Here is a 20,235-nt window from a genome sequence, read left to right on the forward strand (position 1 = left end):
AACTAGATTGATATTTGACCTATTGTTTGTCTATTATAAGTCTGCTATACTAAGTCATGCTAGCTAAAAATAAACTTCTGTCAATCGTACAAATGATTAAAACGTTGAAAATTCATGGAGTATTAAAACAAATGCAAACAAGAGAAAAAAGTATGTGGTATATGAACTTTGAACATATTATTTCAACATTCAATAACAACAGAGGGTAGGTGAAACCTTACATTACATCAATAAAAGACCAATCAGTGATACGAACAGTGCTCCCGAAATAAAAAAAAAACACGTTATAAACTTGCCATATAAGATTATTGTGTATTGTAAACATATATTCAGTACACGAAAAGTCTATATTTAGGTCTACCAAAGAAGACGTAGTTTACATTAAAAGATCCTTATTTGAACCAGGAAGAAAAACGCATTTATTTTGCAGATGAAGGAAGTAAGTCAAATGGTGAAATAGACAGATAATTTACACGTGCGAGATTTGATTGATTCTTACAAACCAAAGAATCTTAAAATTAGAAAATTTTAGTTACTTTATGTTCTTTGTTGTGTATGTCTGTTTTCTATGTCTGGTCTTTGTACCTGGATTACATTCTTTTGAACCTTGGTTCCCTTGATTACTCTTTCAAAACATGCATGCACCTAGGGTTCTTACATAAAAAAACACTGGGTTTTCTTTGATCTTTTTTGTCCTTGACTACTAGTCGCTGATAGTTGTTCATTACTTGTGTGTGTAGTCTTGTTAGACTTTTTGACCTTTTGACGTTTGACTTGTGTACTTTGCTTTGTGTTGATATTTGTGTCCTATATGTAGTTTGTCTTATCTTTGCTTTGTATTGATATTTGTTTCCTACATGTAGTTTGTCTTATCTTTGCTTTGTGTTGATATTATTTGTGTCATACTTGTAGTTTGCCTTATCTTTGATTGCTTTACTTGCTTTAACCACCAAGTGTTTTGTTTGTGTTCTATTTGCCTTCCTATTATGCTTTGCTTTCTGTAGTGAACTCATTGATTTAATCAATCATTTGTTTTGTGTATTGATTTATTGATCATTCATTCATACCATTTGTTTTTCAGGGGAGATTATTAGTCTCATTGCTAAAATTGTCTTTCTTTTTATATTATTTTATTATCCTTTTCCTTTTGTGTGTGTGCGTGTGTATGTGTGTGTGATTTATTGATTAATAATCATTTATACACATCATTTGATTTTCAGGGGAGATTATTAGTCTCATTTGCTAGAGTTGTCTGTCCTTTAATATTATTTTATTATACTTTACTTATTTTTTTTCAGTACATATTGACTTTGTGTTTCATCCGGTTTATATATGCATGCATGCATATTGTATAATAAATACTTGTAGTATCAGTTGATCATTATATTTGATTATTTTTTGTGTATTGATAATTATACTCTTTTCTTTCAGTAGTTACATTGTACTTGGAGCAGTTGTTGCTTTATTTATCATGTGAAGTTATACACGTATTGCTACTTTTACATGTCAGTGTTAAAGGTTTGTACCCTCTTGAAACATATATTTACTTGTCCTATTTAATTTAATTTAGTTCTTACTTGATAAATCTCTATACTTTCAGATTTTGATTACTGGCATATACGTTTGTACCTGCATAATTGTTACTTAATTTTCAGTTGAAGATCTATTTTAACTTTTCATTATTTATATAATTACTATATTTTTATCCTACACTTACCTTACCATTCGTGTATTTAGTAAGTAATACTCTATTTAGTTATTTTAGGTGTTTATTTCCATATTGGTGACACTAATTTTTCATTCATTTCTTTCTTATAGTTAGTTTATTCCCTAGTGACTTTCTTCTGAATTTCATTTCATATTTAATTTATTGTAGTTAGTTGTACCATAATTGTGTATCCTGCTTGCTAAACTTATTTTCGTATCTTGGTTAGTTAGTTTCTTTGTTGAGGTTAGTAGATATACTTTGACTACTGAACAGTTGTATAGACTTTAGATAAAGTCACCTTATTTTTAGGTTTCTTATAGATCAAGTGGATACAGGGAAGATAACGTAAACTTATAGAAGGGTCTGAAAAATTCCCAACGATGTTAGAACTGTCAAATTTGCGATGCAAATTTTTGGTCGTTCCCTCCGCGGGACTCGAACTCGTACCGCTGTGACATCTATGGCAACTCCGCCTGCACTAAATCCAGCGCCCTAGACCCTTCTATAAGTTTACGTTATCTTCCCTGTATCAATTTGATCCGATGGAGCAGTGTAGCGAATAGAGTCGTCACATTCTGAGACGTTGTATAATATTGATTTGTTGTGACATACATCATTAATTTGATCCTCTATCCTACATAATAACACCTAGATGATCTGTCCCGTACTACCATTAATCATGTACTAAGTTACAGCCCTAGATTAATCCTACGAGGAGGAATGACCCGGCCAGCGAAAGCTATATTTTTATATAGCCTAGCTGGCCGAGTGGTCTAGGGCGCTGGATTTAATGCAGGCGGTGTTGCCATAGATGTCACAGCGGTACGAGTTCGAATTTGTGACTTATTTCTATTGTAGGTATTTGTGATTTATTTTTATTGTAGGTATTTGTGATTTATTTTTATTGTAGGTATTAGTGATTTATTTCTATTGTAGGCATTTCTATTGTAGGTATTTGTGATTTATTTTTATTGTAGGTATTTGTGATTTATTTTTATTGTAGGTATTGGTGATTTATTTTTATTGTAGGTATTTGTGATTTATTTTTATTGTTGGTATTTGTGATTTATTTCTATTGTAGGTATTTGTGATTTATTTTTATTGTAGGTAAGTGATTTATTTCTATTGTAGATATTTGTGACTTATTTCTATTGTAGGTATTTGTGATTTATTTTTATTGTAGGTATTTGTGATTTATTTTTATTGTAGGTATTGGTGATTTATTTTTATTGTAGGTATTTGTGATTTATTTTTATTGTTGGTATTTGTGATTTATTTCTATTATAGGTATTTGTATTTTATTTCTTTTGTAGGTAAGTGATTTATTTTATTTTTTTTGTAGATACTTTGTCTTCATTTGTAGATATTGGTTTTTTCTTGTAGATTTTAGTTTCTTTTGGTAGATCTTTAGATTATTTTGTAGGTACTTCTTCAGTATTCTGATTTCCCCCTCTTTTGTGGTTTATTTTACTTTAGGATTAGTTATCAACACAACATGTCAAAGGAAATACCTGAAGAGTACAAAGGTCTCATTACGACTCTTAAGAAGATGAATATAACACCAAAAGCTGATACCCCAGAAGATCTTCAGCAATGAATCAGAGTTTGCAATGCATCAGGCGGCTGTTAAGACAAAATCACAACCAGAGCCATCAACTTCCAAACCAGTGACAACTTTCCAATCATTTCAGCCTCTAAGACTTAACATCTTTTCTGGAAGTACTGATAAGAAGACTGGTGAAACAACATACCCATATGAGATTGAAGGGTTGAGAAAGGACAAGACTCATTCAGAAGAAGTCATGATCCAAGCCATCAGGAAGTCAGTAAAAGGTGATGCCGGTATGATAGCCATGAGATTTGGACCCCAGGCAACATTAAGACAGATCATAGCTAAGATGGATAGTGTGTTTGGTAGTGTTGATGACAGAGAAACCATCATGTCAAGAGTTCTACCATGCCAAACAGAGGGACGACGAGAACGTTGCTGCTTGGAGTTGTCGTCTAGAAGCCATCTTGGACAAAGCACTACAGCCAGGGAAGGTAGACCCAACTCAGGCAGATGAAATGCTTTATGATATGTTGTGGAAAGGATCAAAGTCAGCCATTAAAGATATCAGCCATTTTGAGAAGGAGCAACACAAGAATTTCGATGCCCTACGCATAGCCTTAAGGAAATTAGAGAAGGAATACCAGGTCAATCACCCTACAAGAAAATTCACTGTTAAGCAGGCCATTGCTACCAACAAAGAAAGTGAATCAGAGTTTTCTGGAGTATTGAAACAGATCAACACCAGGTTAGAACAACTAGAGTCCATTCAACAGACTATGTACATGGGAAGAGGTCAATATCAGCAGCTTCGTATCAACCAAGGATCTCAACGTTATCAGAGATGGAACAATTATAGAGGTCGAGGCGGAGGTTTTCAACAGCAACAGTATCAATAGCAGCAACAACAGCAACATAATCAGATGGAACAACATTAATCTATAGAAGAACCAAAACCTAGTAACTACCCTGTGATGACATGTAATCGCTGTGGTCGAGAAGGACATTTGGCCCGTTAATGTATACAGTATACTCATGTTAATGGGAAGACGTTAGACACCTTCAACCAGCCCTATGCATACTTCTAAAGTCAGTTTGCCTCCTGGACTTTACCATCAGAAACATGTATTTTTATTAACAACATAAAAACATCAGCTTTACTGGATACAGGTTCCACAGTTAGCACCATTTGTAGGGCAGTATTATGATGATTATCTGAAAGACTTATTGCTTCAACCACTTACATCACTTCTACGAATTGAATGTGCTGATGGACAACATTTACCATACCTTGGATATATTGAAGTAGACAGCAAACCTTACCACGCCAAGGTATTCATCATTTCGATGCATAAGTTTGAGATAAAAGGAGCTTGAGAGAAACAACCATCGACTTGCATTAGTGAAGTCAGAAGAAAGACACCGAACAAGAATTCTACCTAATACCAACATCACAATGACAGCGATGTTAACAAAGGAGATACCATATTATCGTACAATTGCTTTGATTCAACCTACCAAGTCATCAGTTGTACCCTCAGATTTAGACATCGAACCAATAATTATTGATTATAGTTTTCAATAGAATGGCCTTATTGATGTTAAGATTTCTAAGGTTACAACAGGCACAGTTACAGTTCCACCTAATGCTATACTTTGTAAGATTCAACCTGTAATGATTCAAGACACACCAGATTTCCACACCAAAGAGTTTGATCCTCCTCTTCTTGATCAAGTCAACTTTTCACTTGACAACTTCACATCAGAAGAAATTGAGACTGGAAAATAGTTCATAACCATCAACTCTTACGAGGAGGCATCATAACCAAGTTTCATAGTCCATGGTCATGGAATGTTGTTCTTGTGAAGAAAAGGAATGGATCTTTACGTATCTGCGTAGATTATCGTCTCGTCAGCTCAACAACAGAACCAAGAGAGATGCCTACAGTTTACCAAGAATAGAAAATATTTTAGACTGCTTAGCTGGAGATAAATACTTCAGTACCATCGATATGAAGTCGGGATACCGGTATCATCAAGTAGAATATTTGAACAGCACAAAGAAAGAACAGCTTTCACTGTTGGTCCTCTTGGTTTTTATGAATATATCCGCATGCCATTCGAACTTACCAACGCTGCAGCCACCTATCAGCGGCGTATGCAAGATACATTAGGCGATTTACATCTACAAGTTTGCTGCATCTTCATAGACGATTTTATTATTTTTGGACGTACTTATGAAGAACACTTAGAAAGGCTAAATTTAGTATTTCAACGAATCCGGGAAGCCAATCTAAAATTGTCGTCAAACAAATGTTACTATTTCAAGAATAAGGTAAATTACTGTGGACATGTAGTTTCTGAGTCTTGTGTAGAAACAGATCCTGAGAAAGTTACAAAGGTTAAACAGTGGCCAACTCCAACATCACCAGCAGATGTACTACGTTTTATTGGTTTTGTAGGATACTATAGACGTTTTATTCGGAATTTCAGTCAAATTGTCAGACCACTGACAAAACTGATGCCTTCACAAATCAAGAAAAGCGGAAGAAGGAAACCCAAAGTTCAAGAATCTTGGGAATGGAAAGAAGAATAGAAAACAGCGTTCAACAGACTGAATGAGCTCATTACAAGTGCTCCAGTTATAGCATACCCAGACTACACAAAACCTTTTGACTTACACACAGATGCCAGTTCGCTAAGATTAGGGGCTGTTTAACATCATCAGAAGATAGGGGAAGAAACCAGAGTAATTCAGTTTGGAAGCAGATGTCTAACCAAATCAGAGGAAAACTATCCTGCACACAAGTTGGAATTTTTAGCATTGAAGTGGGGCATAGTAGACAAATTCCATGACTACCTTTATGGACATCAGTTCAAAGTCATGACGGACAGTAACCCACTCACCTATGGTTTGACAACCGCCAAGTTGGATGCATTTGATCATCGCTTGCTTGCAGGATTAGCAACTTACGAATTTGAGATTCTGTACTGGCCAGATAAATCCGATGCGGATGCTGATGCCATGTCACGCATTCCAATTGGCATCGATAAAGACTCTGTCAGAACTATCTACAACTCCATCCAACCTTTACTTGTGGATACAGTAGCCATAACACCTGATGTAGTTGACATTGCCGGAATAGACACGTACACTGATGTTTCCAGAGATATTAACTGGGAAATAGCACAAGCCAGTGACCCGGAACTTCAACTATGGATTAAGCTCATCGAATCTGGACAACGCCCGAAGAAAGGCCAAGTTCCAAGCAGTCCTATCCGAAGACAGTATGAACACCTAAAGTTGATTAACAACATACTTCATAGAAAGATCACAGTTGATTGAAAAGAAAGATGTCAGCTTGTATTGCCGACGAAACATGTACCAGCAGTACTGGGCTTACTTAATGATGAGATGGCCCATCCGGGTAGAGATAGAACCGTTAGTCTTCTCCGGGATAGACTCTAATGGCCAGGAATGAATAAAGATATTAAGAATTGGATCCGGCACTGTGAGCGTTGCCTCAAACGTAAGAAAACTCCCGACACAGCACCACTTGTTAACATCCAGTCTACACACCCACTTGAGTTAATCTGTATCGACTACCTTTCACTACAACCATCAAAAGCAGAGCAACGAGATATTTTAGTAGTGACTCTGCTGAGACTCTGTTTAATTCATTCATTTTCAACTTTGGATTTCCCAGCTGCATACATTCAGATCAGAGACCAGCATTTGAAAGTAAACTCATCAAGGAGTTATGCAAACTAGCAGGAATTAAGAAGTCCCGTACAACACCGTACCACTCAATGGGTAATGGAATGACAGAGCGTTTCAATAGAACTTCATTGGGAATGTTGGGAACTGTTGGATCCAGACAAGAAGACTAACTGGATAGCCCACGTGTCATCATTAGTGCATGCATACAACTGCACTCGCCATGAGGCTACAGGCAAATCACCCCACTTCTTGATGTCTGGACGAGAACCAAAGTTACCAGCTGACCTTGCTTTTGGACTTACTACAGAGAAGGAGTTAAGTCACAGTCAAAATATATTCAAGAGTTGAAAGAGCACGTAGTTGGGGCATATAAATTAGCATCAAAAGCCGCAGAAAAGGCTAGACAGAAACAGACAGAACGTTATGACCTGAAGAGCCGAGGAGCTAAAGTAGAACCTGGAGATAGAGTTTTGGTGGAAAGGGTGGCATTCGACGGAAAGCATAAGCTTGCTGATAGGTGGGAACAAGATATTTTCATCGTTCTTGATCAGCCTAATACAGAAATTCCAGTTTATACGGTTCAACCTGAATCTGGTAATGGAAGGAAACGTACACTTCACCGGAATCTACTATTGCCTATTGGATATCTGTTACAGCAAAATCCAGCGCCGGATGAGCCCAAGAAGTCATTACCCAAACCTAGTCCTCGACCTAGAATCGACTACAAACAAAGAAATTGCCAACCAAGGAGGACTCAGATGAAAGTATCTCCAGTGAATACTCCGTCGTGTGGGTAGTTCTTGGACCAGACGTTTATAGCACCACATCCAGTGTTATTTCTGAAACCGATGGTCAGAATACCGGTATTGTAACCGACGTAGATGTATCAGGAACAGACTCAAGCGGGGACGCCCAACCTGATGTTGTTGGTGAAGTCAGGGAAGACTCTGACCCTAGGAGCGCTTCCGATCGAGATGAAACACAGCAGGAAATTGAACCTAAAACACCTGACAAATTTCACACCTGAGCGAACCTGAAATACCTGAACTACCTGAATCTACTCCCAGTACAAATATACCTTGAACAGGACACTACAATACAAATATAATCTGTATTGAAATATAAAATAATTAACACAATGAAAATGCACAAGTAAACCTATAAATATACATACATACCAAAATTACCACTTTACCACATTCGTACAAATATTAAGCAATCAATCATTGTTTATATTTACAAGTTACGCTAGTTTAATCATTGATATGAATATCGATTTGTTCATTTAAATGTCAATTATCGGTAATCGTGAACTGCCGATGATATGTTATAAGTAGATATTTTGTTTTACAGATCTGTTTGTCCATGTGAAAGTTTGCATTAACCACAATCAGTACCCTTGCATCACATATAGGGTAAGCTTTGTGTTATGTGTTGTTTTTGAAATATTTATGTGTTGGGTATCATATTTTCCATGACATCGTAAGGACTAATGTATTTGTTGCATATGTCATAAATTTCTATATAAAGAAGTTTTATAAATTTACATTTTTGATAATATTAAATACATAGTGTAAATGGAGAATATTTAGATTTACATATGCTTTAATTTTTTATTAAATGTGACTGTAAAGATATAGAGTTACCGTATTTATTTTGTATTATTTTGATATTTATATATGGTTAAATGTATATTTCAGGGATGTCATCTTGGCATCTTGATCAATAAAATTGAGCTATACGAACTCTTCATTCTTTGGAAGTGTCAGTTTATTCACTCCCGCAACATAACGTACTTAGCATAATGATTTTACAAACAAGGTAATGAGAACAAGCAGATAAGTTTACTTAGCTCATCATACGAGATACAAAGACATATTCATCTAAAAACAATCCTTATTAGTACAATACAATGATTTGGTTAAATTCTAAGTACTGTGAAAGTTATTTTGTTCGTGGGGTACCAATTTACGCGGTTCAAGGGAGGACAAAATCCACGAATTTAAGAATCGAACGAAATAATAACCGCAGACCACCGGTTTAGATGTTTTGCCCTACGACACCGCAGGCCATCGATTTAGGGATTTTGCCCTACGACACCGTTGACTTGTTATGAAAGATACGTTCCTCTGAAGGGTGTTAACCAGCTTGTTCAAGCTAAACTGTTGTCCCAAGTGACCATGCAATAGTCGATGTATATTCCATGAAAACATATTTGTGTAAGAATTTTACTTATTTTAAGTAATATGTAATCAACTAATATTGCGCAAATAGGTTTTACCATGGGTGCAAAGTAGCAGAACAATTATGTATTTATTCTTAACAAAAATTGTCATAAATGAAACATAATCCTTTTAGTAGTATAAACATAACATGAGTACATTTTATGTAATTTGTTAAAATATAAGCTATATTTACAAATATAAGCAGTTAAAGGCCACATTCTGCCTCATTTCATTCATGTTATACAAAATGCATGTCCTTGCTTACATCAATTTGTTCAATGCTCGTTCTGTTTTATTGACATTTCATGAATGTTTTCTTTCTTAGTTTAATTACATCTTGACTCCAAACTGTAAGATACTATGCTATGTTAGCTATGTTATTGTCATGTTCTATATATTTCATACCTATTTTTAATTATTTTCCCCCTAATTTGTAGTGTTTAGAAGCTTCCTGTCTTAGTTTGAAAACTTTATAAATATGCGTCCTTGTCCATGTTGTTTTGAACTGGTCGATCCGGCAAGTGATGAATGTCCTTATTGCAGAAATGATTTAAGATGTAAGTGAATCTTAATTTATATGACATAGTCTAATATTTTGGGTATTGAAGCACTGAACCCATTCTAAATGCCATATAAACATTATTTGGTGTAATAATAGTTATAACTTTACAAACATGAACAGGGGTATTTTAATATGAAATTATGTTATAAAAGAGAAATCACACTATCGAGTTTGTTTGAAACAAAACTTTTGATGGAGCTATGGAAACAAAATAGGTAACACATGATAAGGAAACTCAGAGTTCACTTTGATCTGTGGTTAAACTAATAGGTGCATAATCCATGACTCATCATTCTGAAAACAATTCATAAAAAATGTATGGCGTGGTTTTGGAAAGTTATGAATTCTAAATGATACAAAGGAGGAATGAGGTGACATCTGATTACTGGCCTAAAGTTGTTAACAATATTATCGAACACTAATCCTATACATAATCAAGTCCAAAATAAATATTATATCACCGGAGTAGATAATACCGCGAAGGCCTTGACAAGGTATAGGTATTTCACACGAAATAGTGGATTAAATAAAGGCTAAACCTCCCTCTTCCTTTGCGGGGTGAATATACCGGTTGTGATTTAGATGTTATGTCTAAATCGGTAAGTCAATGTTCTTATCAGTGAAAAGAATAGCTTTGAAAAAGCGATCATTACTCATTGTTTTAGAGTCGGCTTAAAGTTGGTGGTATGATACAACGTAATTAATGTCCATGAAATGACTATTTGTAACTTTTTATTTTAATTCTTCGTGGTGTATTTTTGTTGTTCCCTTATCCGTGTGTAAAATCAGAAATGAATGTGGTAAAGAAAAGACAACAGAAATTGTTGATAAGAAGATAAACAACATGGTCGGAAACAAATAACCACAAAATGTTAAAGAGCATTACCGGCTCCATTATAACAATTAACGGTATATCCAATGCCTGGGATACCGTCATTTATCTTTTGGAAACGTCCGTTATGTTGCTTATTTTTGTCATTCTTGTCAGATATAATCTAGGAAGAAAACTTCTATTACAATCGAACAAATCTGTCTGTTCGTTTAATATTGGTCAATCACTTCGGTCTGCAAGTGCAAGTTCATGCTGGCAGTCATAGATTTTTCAGAAAAATAACTTTTTCTATATGATATGATAGATGAGTACTCCGTGCAGAGGTTTAACATTACCACACATATATGTTTAAAACTGTATGAATAACAAATCATCAGATTTTCCGTAGAAAGTAGTCATAAGATGAGAGCTTTATCCTTTGTTGGTTTTACGTGTAAACCACACATCTCTATTTCTACGATAGCTTAATAGCTATAAAAGTTAGAACTTGACCGGGAAAAACATATCGGTGAATAATCGAACTTTATCAAAGAGTAATCAAGGGAACTAAGGTTATAGCGGTAATCAAAGGAACGTAATCCAGGGACAAAGACCAGACATGGACAACAGACATGCACAACAAAGAACATAGATTAATTAAATCATACATACATACAAAGTAACAAAAGCAAATGAGCAACTCGGACTCCACTAAAAACTTGGAGCATGGACCCGGTGCACCTGGTTTAAACTACACTTAAAATTATTTTGTCACAGAAAGAATCAATACAACATTTTCAAATCTGCTTTCTATTTGTTTATACTTCTCGCTTTTAAGCCGGAGATATATACTGAACAGTATGTCCGTTTGTTTGTCATTTCATCACTCCAATCGTCACATTTTTGAATTCATAACTCCTCCGTAATTGCTTTACGGATTTTCATCAAAATTCTGATAATGGCTATTAGGTAAAACCAATTAAATTGTCATTTCAAAAGTTTTATGGTCGTCACCGTGAACTCGTGAATCATTATCAATGGTGTATCCATCGACATTTGCAACATGATAACTGCTTTGATCACCGTGACATAATATTCCTCTTTCCTCTACCCCAGATGTGATACTTACCGGTCTGGTCCATGCTTCCAGATTTAAGTGGAGTTCGGTATGCGTATTTGCTTCTGTTTCTATCTACGTGATATGTTTGTTATTACATGCTTTTTGCTGTGTGTGTTACATCGTTATCCCTGGATCATATCATTTTCAATTTTCGTTCAAAGCATGAGAACTCAATTATTTAATGTTGCTTTACAAAATAAATTTCGTATGTTTTGATTCCTCAACGTTGATTTATTAATAATCCGTAAAAAAACACCCAGTTGTAAAATTATATGTTTTGTTTGTTTGTTTTTGTTTTTGTTTTTTGGGGGGTTTGTTGTTTTTTTGTTGTTTTTTTTGGGGGGGGGTTTGCTATATCATTCTGCTAGGTGTACTTCTTTTCAAGTATTAAATATTTAAAGTAAAATAATAAAATAAAGTTCTTCTTGAAGACTTTGGTATACAAACATGACCATATATAATGACATGTTTATTATATATTTTAATTGACATTTGTGCTAGATAACACTGGAAATCATGAAAGGAAGCGAAACGAATTTAGTCAACTTCAGCAACAGCAAATGGCTAATGGGAATCATAAACAATTACCAGAACAGGGACATCGACAGCAAGGCAAGTCTAGAAAAAACGATGACACAACAACTCACAGACAAGAATTACAAACAGTAAAATGTTGTGCTAGAAGTCAGTCTGGGTCTGTACAGCAGCAATCACAGAATCATTCGGAATCGACAGGTTCAAAACTTCAAACTAAACCAAGAAAGAATAGCCCTTCCGACAATTTCACCAACCCGTCAGAACCTCAGCCTTCCATGAGTCGTACAAAGGCACTTAAGCAAGATGCAAGCTTAAATGTAACTAGACAAAAAGAACAATCAGGGCTGTTCCAAAGAGGGCAAATAAACTCAGGAAAAACAGCCCCGAAACCTTTACCAAAATCAAAACCTGTAACACAAGCTTTGCCTCAGGCAGAACAAAGCAAAGCAAAGCCACCGCCTAATTTAACAACAGAGACAAGGCAAAAATTGATCCAAATGGAAAAAAACATGTCACTAAATTTATTGCAAGGTGTAAGTCGAAGGGAAACCCATCCTTATGATAGAAGTTCGCAGATAAATACTAACTCTTCTACTCAGATCTTCCAGTCAACAGATTTAATGACAAAAGGACAAATAGATTCTCATTCACTCGTCAGATGTCCTCAGCCAAAAACAATGATGCCGTCTGCAGGGCAAAGACATTCAGTACGCCTTAATGATTGGCAAACCGTAACAGAAAAATTAACGTCACAAGAAAATCAAGGCACTACATTGACTGTATTGGAACCTTATTTAGAGGTGAAGTAAAATATATGTACAAATTCGAACTAACATAAATACAACATTTGTAACAAAGAATATCTGAATATTTTATTTGTGTGTCCTACATTCAAATTCTATATGGCTTGCCCATCACGAATAAAAGGACTGAGATATGTATCACCCTTATTTACAGAAAGTATTTGTTCTTACGTTTCAGTTGCATTTTTGTGTGTGTTGCATGGTTTGATTTAAACAAAACACATTTTAATTTAGTTTTAGAGTAAGAGTATGTTAACATTTATAACATTACTTTATGATAATGTTTCAGGCACAATTATCAACAATCGAACCAGGTAAGTAAGATGTCGGTAGGAACTTAACTTTGCCTTACCTATTAACCAAACTGTGAAATATTTTTTTTTCTTCAATGATATATAACATCTCACGTCTTTTACCTTTGCGTTACAGCGAAACAGTTGTCGTTGAGAATTTAATTTGCATAAAAATAATAAAACAGCGATGTGTAAGATTTGACGTATGCCCTTGATATTCGTATATTGGTATTTTTCAACTTTTGACATACGATATGATGACTTCTCTGGTCAGCAAATTGTTAAATGAACAAATAACCACTATATCACACAAAAATATCATATGGCGTTAAGTATTCAATTTTATGGAAGTTCTGTATGTTCATTTATGACATTAACATTGATGTGAGATTTGAATCTGTCGGTAAGCATCAAAGCAGTTGTTGTTTCTTGATAGTTCTAAATCTTTTCTTGTGGATTTTTATACAGCTTCAAAGAAGAAGGCATTGATAGTTGCTGCTATTGACTTTGGAACGACATACTCTGGTTATGCGTACTCCTTTACAGATGAATACAAGAAAGATCCAACCAAAATACATATGAATATAAAATGGCACACTGGTGATTATGTAAGCCAAAAAACGAAAACCTCGATATTATTTAACAGCGATGGGTCATTTAATAGTTTCGGTTATGAGGCAGAAGCAAAGTTTTCTGAGCTAACTGATGATAATGAGCACCGAGATTACATTTTCTTCGAACAATTCAAAATGAAACTGTTTAAAAGAGAAGTAAGTAATGCACTATTATCTATCATTGACAATAAATAAACCTTTAATTTCTAAACTGATATCAAATACGCATAAGACTGTTTGTTCATTTTTTTTCTGTTTCAATTTTACGCTGGTATTGTGGTACTTTTAATAACAAAATCTACGCAAACATATTTAACCAATACATTTGCTTTTATTAGTACAGGAAATTATTACTTTGTCTATATAATAAGAATTAAAACATATCGATTATTAGTGTGTCCATATCTTTAGTTTTGCTACAAATAATCGATTATTAGTGTGCCCATATATTTAGTTTTGCTACAAATAATCGATTATTAGTGTGCCCATATCTTTAGTTTTGCTACAAACATATCGATTATTTGTGTGTCCATATCTTTAGTTTTGCTACAAATAATCTATCATTACTGTGCCCATATCTTTACTTTTGCTACAAATATTCAGAATAGACGAAAATTTAGGAGCGACATGAAGTTGGAGGATGGCAGAGGTCACCAAATGGAAGCATTAAAAGTGTTCTCGGAGTCTATTAAATTTATGATTAACCACTTTAAAACATCTTGCCGGGTTCAACATTTGAATCTTCGAGACAATGATGTTCATTGGGTGCTAACGATTCCTGCTATTTGGTCTGACGAAGCTAAACAGTTCATGAGAAAAGCTGCACAAATGGTCAGTGTTTCCTTCTTTATTTACTGCCTAGTTTATTATAAGAAAGACAAATATTTAAAACTGAAAGAAAACATACTGAATACAGAATTTGAAACAAAAATGCAGAAAATAACCGTAAATAAGTACCAAACAACATGCCAATCAAATTCGCCCAATGGAGGAGATAGAACTATCACGAAGGTCAAGGTCATTCTAACGGTCGTTAGATTATTTTAAGTGAAATAACATTAGGGGTTTTCGTTTTATATTGAAAATAGATTTATGTATAAAAGTATTTATACCTCTTAAAATTTTATTCATAAAAATATATTATTCAAAAGCTAAATTAACGATTTAAAATTAGATCGAAAAAAAAATCTCAAATGTATTTTTCCTTACCAAATTTTTACAAATATTTGAAGGCAGGAATACCAGATGATTTACTGACTCTGGCCTATGAACCAGAGGCTGCTGCACTTTGTTGCAAGGAAATGGTCGTCCAAAGGTCACAAGGTTTAGAAAATTGTAATTTAGAATCATTCAGCGTTGGTCAAAAATTCATTGTTCTTGATTGTGGAGGTAAGAATAAAAAGCTTTTATTTTTTGAAATGCAATTCAAGCATTTAAAACTTTCGAGGAAATATTTTTTGAATGAAACTTCATTTGTACATGCATTTAGTTCTAGACAAGGTCTACAACAGGTTTTTCCTGCTTTGTCTCGGGAAATCAAGGGAACCAGGATGCGATTGGTACTCAAAACGAGCATATTCCAGGGATAACGTTTAGTCCGTGAAAAGACACAAACAACAAAGAACGTGAAATAACTAGAAAGAGTAGTAAAGGGAGCCAAAGATATAGCGGTAATCAAAAGAATACAATCTATGGACAAAGACCAGACATGGAAATCAGACATACACAACAAAGAAAATAAAGTAACTAAAATCATACACACAAAGCAACAAAAGCAAATGAGCAACTCGGACTCCACTAAATACTGGGAGCATGGACCAGGTGCACCGGTAGGGTAAGCGTCCTCTGCTTTTCTAGAAAACCCGCCGAGTTGCTCATAAAAAGTCAAGTCCGGGGTAGACAAATAAGGAAAGGAAAACTATGACACGTTGAAAAAATCAGTTTTCATGGCGCAGGTGGATACACCATAACGATCCACGAGTTCATGATGACGACCATAAAACTTCTGTTGTGACTTCAGTCTTGTAGCAACATAACCCTGTTTCAGAAGCCAATTTGTTAGAATTCTAGCTCGATACTAAAAGTCTGCGTAGTTCGGCAAGTTCTGGCATAACGTATGAGTTGCGATATGAACACTCCATGTGCTGAAAGGATGATGCACAAATAACAGGAAAGTTGACAATTCTGAATGAAAAGTCATCACGTTTTTCGTAAAGTTTGGTCAATAGTTTTCCTTTACCATCGATTTCTAAGTTTAGGTCAAGATATAAGACTGACGTCACAGCGTCTGTAGTATCCTTTATCTCAAATTCTTTGGGGTTGATGTATCAAATCACCAAAATTAGGATTGTTTAAAGATAATACGTCATCTATATAGCGGAAACTGAGATTAAAGGATCTAGCTAAAAAATATTCTTTCTTTTTGGATCAGATCAGCTAAAAAGTCAGCCTCATAAGAGTGAAGGAATAGGTCAGCAAGTAGAGGAGCGCAATTTGTTCCAACTGCAATGCCGACCGTTTTTTGAAAAACGCGTCCACCACAGTGGACAAAATTGTTGTCGATTAAAAATTCCAGCATTTTGTAAACATCTTCTTCTGTATATTTGGAAGCAAGCACATAGAAACGAACATAGATTAGCATCACGGACTCCACTTAAAACTGGAAGCATGCACCAGGTGTACCGATATGGTAGGTGTCCTTTGCTGACCTATTCCAACACTCTTATCAGAACATCGATGAGTCAGATCTGTTTTGTACCGTGCTAGACTTCTTACAGATAGGAGTCTTGAACAGTGTTATTCTTGTTGCAAGGTCAAAGTCATAGCTAAAATTGGTTATGGTCGTCATCATGAACTCATTGCATCTTTATGATATTTCATTTCATCTGCATCAGAAGAACCGACTTGTTCACTGTGTCATTGTTTTCCTTTTTTGTCTACCTGTACGGGGTCATTTTATGAGCAACTCATAAATGTTAAACAATGACACGGTAAACAAGTCAGTCTCATTCTCCAAATGAAATGATACATTTTAACGATGCATGAGTTTATAATGACGACCATAACGAATTCGTAGCGATGACTTTCATCTTGTAATAACATAACACTGTACCAGAAGCCTATTTGTAAGAAGTCTTGCACGGTGCAAAAAAAGGTATCCTTTATCTGAAGTTCTTATGAAAGATGCGATGTATAAAATCCCCGAATTGAGAGTTACTTTATGACAAAACGTCATCTATAAAGGAAAAACTGACATCAAATTATCTGGCTCTACTGTGTTCAGATCAAATGCAAAGTCAGCCTCATCATAGTGATGAAATAAGTCGGCAAGTACCTTTTTTGTTTTTTGGTTTTTTTTTTTTTTTGTTTTTTTTTGTTTTTTGTTTTTTTTTTGGTTTTTTTTTTTTTTGGTTTTTTTTTTTTTTTCATTTAAATGTCAACTGTCTGTTGAAAAACATGTCTGTGTCACTGGACAAATATGTTGTCGATTTCCTTTCCTTTTCATTGCATTTAATTTGCAGTAGCTTTTTTATAGAATAACATTTTATATTCATGCAGGGGGAACTATTGATATAACCTGTTATGAGGTGCTAGAGGGATGGAGCTTAAAGGAGCTAGAAAAGCCTATAGGTGGACCTTGGGGTGGTACTGTTATCGACAATGAGTTCATGAAAATACTAAAAAAAATAATTGGAAATGACAAATGGCAAAACTTTATAGACAAAAATGCAGAGGATGCTTTAGAAATCAAACAAACATTTGAGGCTAAAAAAAAAGACGTGACAAGGGATGTCACTATTGCGTTTCCCTCTTCTGTAAGGAATGACTTACAAAGTTCTCTAAAAGGATCAATTTACTCACCGAATGTTAGATCTGTTAAAGAAAAACTGCGATTTAAGAAGGACTTTATTGTATCATTATTTGAAACAACAATTCTTGAAATAATAAACCTTTTAAATTTGCTATTGGCTAAACCAAACATAAAAGACATAAATTCAATATTGATGGTCGGCGGGTTTTCACAATGTGACTTACTATATCAGCGTGTTAAGCATAACTTTCCACTCAAGAATGTAATATGTCCACCTGAAGCTGTGAGTGCAATAGTCAAAGGCGCTGTGATGTTCGGACACAACCCGCTACTCATCCGAGAAAGGAAGTGTCCTAGAACATATGGCATAAGTACAAATGTTCCATTCAACGCAAGTATTCATCCGATTCGTTTGAAAACCTGTAATGATAGAGGCGAGGAAAAATGTTCCGACGTTTTCAACCCGCTTGTAAAGATAGGCGAATCACTAACAGTTGGAAAAACTGTTCGTTATATTGAGTGTCACCCATCAAACTCGTACGATTCAGAGGCTACCATTGAGGTTTATGCATCAACATCAGACAATCCAATGTTTACTATTGATGAGAATGTCAGATCAGTAGGAACATTGCGTGTGACAATGCCGGATATAAGCTGCAGTAAAAACAGGATAATTGTTATACAAATGGAATTTGGACTTACAGAAATTGTTGTTTCTGCGTTTGATAAGGAAACCAGAAATGGTAAAAAAACTTGTTTCAAATGCATTTGAAATTTCAAATTTCCTACATGTGCTATAAATATACTGCATTTCCTAAATAATAATTACAATATATTCATTAGAATAGTACTACTTTATAATTGTATCAAATTTAATTATTTATCATTTTTGTCAATAAAGCCACGACAGTGGCTGAAATTGACCTAGACATCACATGAAAATCTTTCTAAATATAATAATTTGCGGTAGCACTCACATGCATCCGCGATTAATAACATTGGGAATGGAAAAGAGTGAAACGTGAAATGGGAAAGAGTAAAAATAACCATGAAATTGATAGTTAATCAAACAGCATGCAAGGGAAATTTCGCATCTTCCACTTTATTTAGAAATCCGTGAAATATTGACGTACTATTGAATGACTTGTTTCTTCGGACTGTTGATCACGTGGTGCAAATTGTTACAGTCACCGGCCATCTCATGCGTATGAATATCTCACGTCACCTTAGAAGAAAAGTTTCTGAAGCTGAAGGGGACGCCAAACGGGAAATAGTTTGATTAAATAAGGTGGGTTACTGCACGAAAGCACTCCCTAATGTAGATACAATTCTTTCATATACAGATACTATTTGGGAACGAGTTTTGATTGTCTTGAGGGAATGAATGGATATTTTTCTCTGTATCTGTAGCCCCCGCTAGTACCCTCGCGTCATCCCGCCATCTTGGATTTCTCCTGTTGAGCTTCATGACAAAACTAAATATATTCTTTAATTTGCCTGACAATTTTTAGATGTAGACTTAAAATAGCTAAAAATAGTATTTGAGAGACAAAGTTTTATATGCTTTAATATTGAAGGGAAAATGAATCCTTATTTTTCTGCCAGTCAACCCGTTAGTAGAGTACTTTTTCGTCACCCCACGTGCATCTCAACAGACGAGCATCATGTCAAATCTTCTGCATTAATCCTGTTTATTTTTTATAGCATTGATGTACAATATTTGTAAAATGTTCTTTGTACTCTGTTAGTTTATGATAAATAGGTATGAATCATGAGCTCATAGTCATGATAATTTACCTTTTTTGCTGTGTTATGTATGGTTATATTCATGTTACAAACTTAAGAAGGTTTGAACTTTTTGAATCAATTTATATTTATGCAACAACAGCTAAAGTATAGGTACTGCATGTTATACATACATTGTATGTACCAACAAATACTTGTAACAAGTATTCTTTTTCCGACGCAGTAGAAAATTATAAGTAAAAAGAACAAATTTTACTGAGTTGGCTATCTTTTTTTAAATAAGACTTCTTTACAATGTGTTACTTGTAAACAGTACAAAAACCTAGTTTCAGTTGGTGTATTCATATCATTGTTTGTCATCTTAATACATATACACATATTTACAATTAACAACACATGTTGAAAACTGTGTAACGTACTTGTTTTTGTCTAAGTTTAGAATAGTAAAAATGTTATTTACCAAAAGTTTTCAGTTTCTGTTTATTTAAAATATTTTGACAGCATTGCATTTTATAGGGATGGAACTTGCTAGTTATCTGATTTAGCCATTAAACAAATATATGGGGTCCATTAGTACTGAAAGATACAAGTTGTTTGAATCACATGAAAATACAAACTGTTTCTATCACAGTCTTGAATACCCTTTTTGCGTCTCTCAGGACTGCTCCATTTTAAGGCTCTGTTGGTAACTCTATTTAGTAGAGGTGAAAGAACCTTGGTTTTGGGTGAACTACT

General features: G+C 34.7%; 1 protein-coding gene across 3 annotated transcripts; it reads left to right on the forward strand.

The window, feature by feature from the left end:
- The first annotated feature begins 347 nt into the window (after positions 1-347).
- On the forward strand, positions 348-19,973 carry LOC148618365 (heat shock 70 kDa protein 12A-like). Of its 3 annotated transcripts, none has more exons than XM_088577212.1 (10): positions 348-439; positions 8,332-8,393; positions 8,679-9,197; positions 9,641-9,760; positions 12,198-13,033; positions 13,326-13,350; positions 13,798-14,099; positions 14,547-14,774; positions 15,176-15,332; positions 17,502-19,973. In XM_088577212.1, the coding sequence occupies exons 4-10, from the start codon at positions 9,682-9,684 to the stop codon at positions 18,524-18,526; spliced, it is 2,652 nt and encodes an 883-aa protein (XP_088433338.1). In that variant the 5' UTR covers positions 348-439; positions 8,332-8,393; positions 8,679-9,197; positions 9,641-9,681; the 3' UTR covers positions 18,527-19,973. The 3 variants fall into 3 exon arrangements, with proteins under 3 accessions (XP_088433338.1, XP_088433336.1, XP_088433337.1); XM_088577210.1 differs by having other exon boundaries at positions 8,679-8,799; XM_088577211.1 differs by lacking the exon at positions 348-439 and adding an exon at positions 459-1,518 and having other exon boundaries at positions 8,679-8,799.
- Positions 19,974-20,235: the final 262 nt, after the last annotated feature.

This window comes from Perna viridis, chromosome 4 (genome assembly GCF_037379345.1).
Source record: "Perna viridis isolate PV_CMFRI_1.1 ecotype Kerala chromosome 4, ASM3737934v1, whole genome shotgun sequence".
NCBI lineage: Eukaryota > Metazoa > Mollusca > Bivalvia > Mytilida > Mytilidae > Perna > Perna viridis.

Excerpts from the sequence above, each read along its gene's own strand:
- LOC148618365 (XM_088577212.1), top strand. The coding sequence starts at position 9,682 with ATGCGTCCTTGTCCATGTTGTTTTGAACTGGTCGATCCGGCAAGTGAT. Across the intron at positions 9,761-12,197 it reads TTGCAGAAATGATTTAAGAT|ATAACACTGGAAATCATGAA; the intron begins GTAAGTGAATCT and ends CATTTGTGCTAG. Across the intron at positions 15,333-17,501 it reads CATTGTTCTTGATTGTGGAG|GGGGAACTATTGATATAACC; the intron begins GTAAGAATAAAA and ends ATATTCATGCAG.